The sequence below is a fragment of the Glycine soja genome, chromosome 7, assembly GCF_004193775.1.
Source record: "Glycine soja cultivar W05 chromosome 7, ASM419377v2, whole genome shotgun sequence".
NCBI lineage: Eukaryota > Viridiplantae > Streptophyta > Magnoliopsida > Fabales > Fabaceae > Glycine > Glycine soja.
Window position 1 is genome coordinate 25,785,096 of NC_041008.1, and position 7,127 is coordinate 25,792,222.

The 7,127-nt window shown below is 39.1% G+C and overlaps 1 protein-coding gene across 1 annotated transcript; it reads left to right on the forward strand.

Moving 5' to 3' along the window:
* Positions 1-5,872: 5,872 nt before the first annotated feature.
* LOC114420535 lies at positions 5,873-6,549 on the forward strand. The gene is made up of 2 exons (XM_028386404.1): positions 5,873-6,001; positions 6,082-6,549. The coding sequence occupies exons 1-2, from the start codon at positions 5,873-5,875 to the stop codon at positions 6,547-6,549; spliced, it is 597 nt and encodes a 198-aa protein (XP_028242205.1).
* The last annotated feature ends 578 nt before the right edge of the window (positions 6,550-7,127 follow it).

Here is a 7,127-nt window from a genome sequence, read left to right on the forward strand (position 1 = left end):
GCATACCCCAGTCATTCATCTCTATGATAGGTTGCTGAAGTATTGCCAATCAAAATTTCTTTTCCTCGGATTATGGGGTTGAACCAGCACATGCTTTTAAGGAAAGGTTCATCAAGTCAAGGTCAAGTATGGAAGTAACCAACTTGCAAAAATTGGGGCAAAAAATGGATCGAGTTACATCGTTTCTTTGTCTACTGCCAACACATAAATTGTGCCAATTTACAAACAATGTCGTCTAAATTGATTCAACCCCATTGATCGAGGCCGTACCCGAATCAAATAAACATTAAAAATGTAGTATCTAGGAAGTGATCCTAGGTCGTCTCCCAACGAGCAATGGTCAACCAAATGTTCATAACAGATAGTAATAAAACAGTAACGAATTGGGGGGGGGGGGGTTTGCTTGTTTGTGTAAATTAAACCGCAGGCAAATTCGAATTAAAGAAATAACAGAATTAAAACATCTTGTTTCCCCTTGATTCACAAGCAAGTCTCTTATCCTAGGTTACGATGATTTATCCCTAATCAGTTCTACCACTTAATCCAACCCCAAATTAACTTACTAAGTGAAAATTAACATAAGGTTGTCATTATGTGATTAAGCAACACATACGCCAATTAATCATGAACGAAACTGATCATTAAGCACGAACGTAAATTAAGCGCAAGACAATTAATCAAGCACTAAGAATGCATGGATTAATAGCAACAATTACAGAGCAATTGGTGAAGAGGAAAAACTGATCAGAATTCAATAATAATAACAAAACCTCAAAGAGAGTTGTGCTTGATCCTCAAGAGAAAACAACGCTGGAGACTTAGCCTTCCATTAATAAGAAGAAAACGAAATTGCAATTGGAAGCAGAAAACGAAATTGTAGATTGAAGCCGAAAACGAAATTGCAAAAAATGAATTTTATTGTTACGTGAACAGTGTGCGTGAACAGTAAAAACTAGAATTGCAAAACCCTAAAATTATTCTCCTCTCCAAAAACTCTCTCCCCTCACTAAAACCCTAGTGCTGTTATATAGGTCCTCAGCCCCAAAGCTTACAAATCTATTTTATGTCCAAGTCCATAAACGAAATAAAATAAAATATGGACAAGATAAGATAAGATTGGATGAAATAAAATCTGAATGAAATGAAATCTAGATGAAATAAAATCTGGATAAGATAAGATTTGATAAAATAAAATTGTCTGCTCTCTTCAAGTCCAAGCCCAATTGTTTATAATTCACCTGAAATTAAATTAAAAACACAAAATTAGTCAAGTAGGCCCAAATGATAAAACTGCATAAAGAGATAGGAGAAAATTAAGACTAATCAGTAATTAAAATGGTGACAAAAAGGGTTAAGAAATAGGAGAAAATAAGGAAACATCAAATCCCCCCACACTTAGCCTTTTGCACTCCTGGGCAAAATTCAAAAGCAAAGCAAGGAACAAATCCAGAGACATTAAAGAGAAACAAACAAACACAAAAACAATTACATATTTCTCGATGAATCTCAAGGAATGAAAGGGGCAACATCCAACACGTAGGGAGTTAAAGAATCAAGACAGTCATGAAAATCATCCAAGCATGTCAAACATGGCAAGATAGTCAATCAACTTAAGAATGAAAAGTGATAAAGCCTCACAAGATATGCACATTATCTCTCAAGTTTCTAGCCTACTGTTTACTCTCAGAGCACCCATGAAAACAAACACCACATAGACTTGGAAAAACTCTAAAATTGACAACCAACTCGACAAACACATACACATGAGGATCTAAAGGTCTTTTAAGGTTGTAATGGGGCCAAGGACAAGGTAGAGGAAAGTATGGGATAAGTAGCTAAAACCCAAAGGAATAGAGGAGCAATGGGGAATAAGTGGGAACTAAAAAAAAGTAGTAAACCCCAAAACCCAAAATTAAAAATTAAGCTTAAAAAGTAAACCCAAAACAAAATCAACCAAGTCCTCAAACCAATCCAAGTCTTCAAACCAAGACCTCATTTATTCAACCTCATTTATTCAAAACAAAGAAAGGGGAACATAGGCTCAAAGGAGCTAACAAAGGAATTAATTCAAGGTAGGCTCATTTGGCTAGAGGATTACAAGAACAAAATGCCTAAATCATCTCCCAACATGCATGTGAAGCAAGAAGTATCAACAAGAGTCAAGCGAAGGCTATTGTGCAAGCAATCAATGGGGCAAAACACACCAAATAAAATAGATGATGATGGCTCAAATTCTCACCAAGGGTAAATCTATCACTTTCAATTCGAACTTTCAAAACTAACCTGACATGTAGAGAAAAACAAGGATTTCAATTCACAAAATGCCAAGAAAGATCCCTCCACCTTTGGGCGTACTCTTTGAAAGATCTGTGCCCCCTTTTTGCATATGTTCTGTAGTTGCATCCTATCCGAAGCCATTATACAGACACTGCCTAACGAAGGCAACCATTAGGTCCTTCCAAGAATGGGCTCAGGAAGGTTCCAAGTTAGTGTACCAGCTACCCGAGTAAGACTTTCTTGGAAGGAATGTATCAGCAATTCCTCATCTTTTGTGTATGCCCCCATCTTCCGACAATACATCTTTAGAGGGTTCTTGGGGCAAGTAGTCCCCTTGTACTTGTCAAAGTCCAGCACCTTGAACTTGGGAGGGGTGATGATATTGTGTACGAGGAACAACTCTTCTAGGTTAGCAAAGACATAATCTTTAACTCCTTCAATGGCCCTGAGCCTTTCCTCTAGATGATCCAACTTTCCCATTTCCGCCATAGCATAAGGGTTTTTACCCGCTGTGGAATGCAAGAGGTGTGGTTGTGGGTGATACTGAGGGCCCTCCAAAGTGTTTTGTAGGGGTATATCACCAACTGCTTGCCCTTCAGTGGCATATCCGAGGCAAGGCTCGAAGTCGGCTAGATTGTAGTGGGGCATTTTATGTGCCTCCCCCATGGGTCAAGAGACATGTGCATGATCAGATTGAGGTTGTTGGCTCTCAATGAGTATAGGAGTGGAGTTATTGACATTCTTATTGGGAGTGTACGCCACATTGGCTGGTGTAAGTTGGGAGGCAAGCCATATGGCGAGAAGGCGTGCTCGTTTTGAATTTGCACATCATGGGGCCATTCGTACTTCCCAAATCTTTGCCTACCATAGCTAAGGTTGGATGATTCATTTGGTTAAGGCCAGATGGGGGCATCGGGTTCACCTTAGCAACAGTGCTGGCAGCGGCAATTGTAACCGCATTGGCTTCCATTATCTTCTTCATGCTCATCATGGTCTCCATCATTGTGGCCATTTGCTCTTTCATGGCCTCCATGTCGGCCTTCATCTGCTCTTGCACCTCCTCTTTTCACCCATTACTCTAGCTCTAGCATGGGTTCGGTAAGGGCACCGTAAAGCATGTTCTTTTCTTTTTGATAACAATGATTAAGTTCTTTTTTTTTCAAGGAAAAAAGGCAATGAGCAATGCAACCAATGAAAAGCATGGATGTATGCGAATGATGCACAGTTAAAGTATTGTGAATTTTTACACAGGACATGGGGTTGAATCAATTTAGATTTTCAATATGGTCCATGACATCTTTATCAAGATGAAACTGGAAGTAACAAGGACATCAACAATCCTAAATGTGTTTGGCAGTAGACAAAGCAGTGATGTAACTCGATCCATCTTTTGCCCCAATTTTTGCAAGATGGTTACTTCCATGCTTCAACTTGACTTGATGAACCTTTTCGTAAAAGCATGAGTTTGGTTCAACCCCGTAATCCAAGGAATGCAATTCTGATTGCCAATACTTCGACAACATTTCATAGAGATGAAAGACTCGGGAAAACACATGCTTAACCATGCATTAGGTACCATGTTCAATCATTTTGTTTTTAAGTGAAATGAGTTTATGATCCCAACATGGTTGGCTCATGGTACCTAACACATGCAACTAAGAATGTAGTGTGAATTTTCACGCTTCTCCTTTTTTGTTTTGCAGAGGAAAATGCAAGGATCATGCATGAGGGAACATGAAAACAAAAGGTATGCAATTTGTAGATCAAAAAAGTTTGTTGAACGCATATGCATGATGATGCAATGACTCATGCAAAATGTGAGGCTGGAATATGATAACGGAAAAATGCAGGAACGATATGTTCATTATGATGCCATGAAGAGATGCTTACGCGATGCATGATATGAACGTATTTACGGACACGAGAGCCCCGAAAAATTATCTCATCTTACTTGCACACTTGGGGATGCAATGCCCCATGTGTGTAGTTAAGAAGGCGATATGGAAGTAACCGCCTTCTAGAGGAACATCCTCTAAGGCCCAAGTGGGCCTGGTTGCTATTTGCACCTCCTTTTTTACAAAATACACCCCCTTGCTTTTTTGGTGATTCTTTTTCCGTAACGTTACGAAACTTTACGAATTTCGTAATGATACTTGTTTTCTTTCCGTAAGGTTACGGAACCTCACGGGTCACGTAATTGCTCCTTTTTTGGCTTTCGGAATGTTACGGAACCTCACGGATTGCGTAACAATGCTTCCTTTTGATTTCTGGCATGTTACGGAATCTCATGGAATGTGTAACAATGCTTCCTTTTGATCTCCGGCATGTCACAGAACTTTACGTATTGCGCAACAAAGGGTGCCAAGTACCTCGAAGCGGTCAAACAAAGGTTGCATGCCATCAAACAATGGTCCGCAGACGAAATTAGGGTATGACACTCACCTATAGCAAGAAAAAATCACATTGAAGAGATAAACGGAAGAAAAAATGCTTCATAGCGAAAAACACTATGCACCCACCTTTTTAAAGAAGAAGATAGAAGAGAGGCATTTCTGACATTTTTAAAAAATGCTAGGTGCACAAACAATAATGCTGGGTGCACCTAGCATCACTCTTCAGTAAGCATTCAAAATGACCCCACATACACGCTTGCTTCTAGGCAATTGCCAGGGGCACCCAGTAACATTGCTGGGTGGTGTACCCACCAATTTTTAAAAAACCCAAAAATGCCCCTGTATGTTTTTCTTTTATAAAAAGCTGCTTTTTTTTTATATTTCATGCTTCCTTTCTGCTTTCTCTCCTGCGTTTTCTCCATTCTGGTGCTTGTGCTGTGCGATTTTTGTCGGTGCTGGTTGTGCTTGTGCTCTACTTTGGTGTGATATTTGTCAACTAAGGTACGTAGCTGCTTTTCTGTGGTTGATTGTTTATTTTTGGTAGTAGAATGGTGTAAGCGTTTCAGATTCGACCCAAGAAATTTTCTTTCGGTGAAGACATTACAACTGAGGAAGAAGCATTCTTCCACAATTGACATCACAACTACGGAAGACTGCTTCTTCTGTTGAGTCTTGCGGAAGACGTCTTCCACGAGACTCCACGGAAGAAGCATTCTTCCGCAGGTGTAATTACAACTGCGGAAGACGGCTTATTCCATGGAGACTCACGGAAGACATTTTTCGCGAGCACTCACGGAAGAAGCTGTCTTTCGCAGTTGTAATGTCAACAGCGGAAGAAAGCTTCTTCCGTGGAGTAATTCGTTTTATGATTTTTTAGTTTTAATATTATTTTGAAAGTTATTTTGGTTAATTCTATTTGTAATTTATGTGAAACATAAAAATATATTTGTTGGTTGAACTGTTGATTTTTTTTTCCTAGGTTGAAGTATTTTTTTGGTTAAATGAGCTTTGTAGGTTATAATTTTGAAATTATGTAATTAAAAGTTGAATTTGGTTATGTATATGTAGATTAAATATTTGTGTGAGGTTGTCAAATGTTGAATTAGTTTGATATTCATAGTTTGTAAATTTTTTTGGGTTGCTGTATTGTTCAAATTATTTAGTTGAATGTTGAATCAGGTGATAGTTATAGTTGAATTAAGATGGACGATGATCAATGGGCATATTACAGTGCGATGTCCGAAGAAGTTGATATGGATTTTCGAGATGAAGAAGATTGTGGTGTGAATGAAGCACATGTTGATTGTTTAGATGCTTTTAATACTTCTCAGGTAATCATGTCGATCAGTTTTAATTGTTTGGTCTAATGTATGATTTATGTAAAAATTAATATGTGGTGGTTGTGTCCTAGGTCTTTGCAACCCGAGAAGATGTTTTGAAGTGGGCTCGAACAGTTGCCCATGAAAATGGTTTTGTTGCAGTAATTATGAGGTCTGATACATATACTGGTAGCAGAGGAAGAACTTCATTTGTGTTAATTGGGTGTGAAATTAGCGGTAAGTACAAGTGTAGGAAGAAAGAATTTGTTAGAAGAGACACAGGCACTAGAAAATGTGGTTGGCCCTTTAAGATTCGTGGAAAACCAGTGCATGGAGGTGAGGGATGGGCGGTGAAGCTGATATGTGGGATTCATAACCATGAATTGGCGAAGACCTTAGTTGGACATCCATATGCTGGGAGATTGACAGATGATGAGAAGAATATCATTGTTGATATGACGAAGTCAAATGTGAAACCAAGAAACATCCTGCTAATGTTGAAGGAGCACAATAGCAGTAGTTGCACCACAATCAAACAAATCTTCAATCAGAGGAGATGACACTGAAATGCATCACCTAATGAGGCTCCTTGAACGTGACCAATACATTCATTGGCATAGATTGAAGGATGAAGATGTGGTGCGTGATTTGTTTTAGTGTCACCTAGATGCAGTTAAGTTATGTAACACATGTCATCTTGTTTTTTTGATAGACAATACCTACAAAACAAATAGGTACAGGCTCCCATTGCTTGACATTGTAGGGGTGACACCAATCGGGATGACTTTCTCTGCTGGGTTTGGATATATGGAGGGTGAGCGCGTGAACAATCTTGTATGGGCATTGGAATGGTTTCGAGGCCTTTTTTTTTTAAGAAACGATCACCTTCCTGTTGTTATTGTCACAGACAGAGACCTAGCCTTGATGAATGCTGTGAAAGTTGTGTTTCCGGAGTGTACGAATTTGTTGTGCAGGTTTCACATAGACAAGAATGTGAAGGCAAAGTGTAAATCGCTAATTGGTCAGAAGAATGTCTGGGACTACGTAATGGATAGCTGGGGTAACCTAGTAGATTGTCCTTTAGAACAGGAGTTCCTTGAGCACCTTCAAAGGTTTCAAGTAGCGTGTTCCCCGTGGC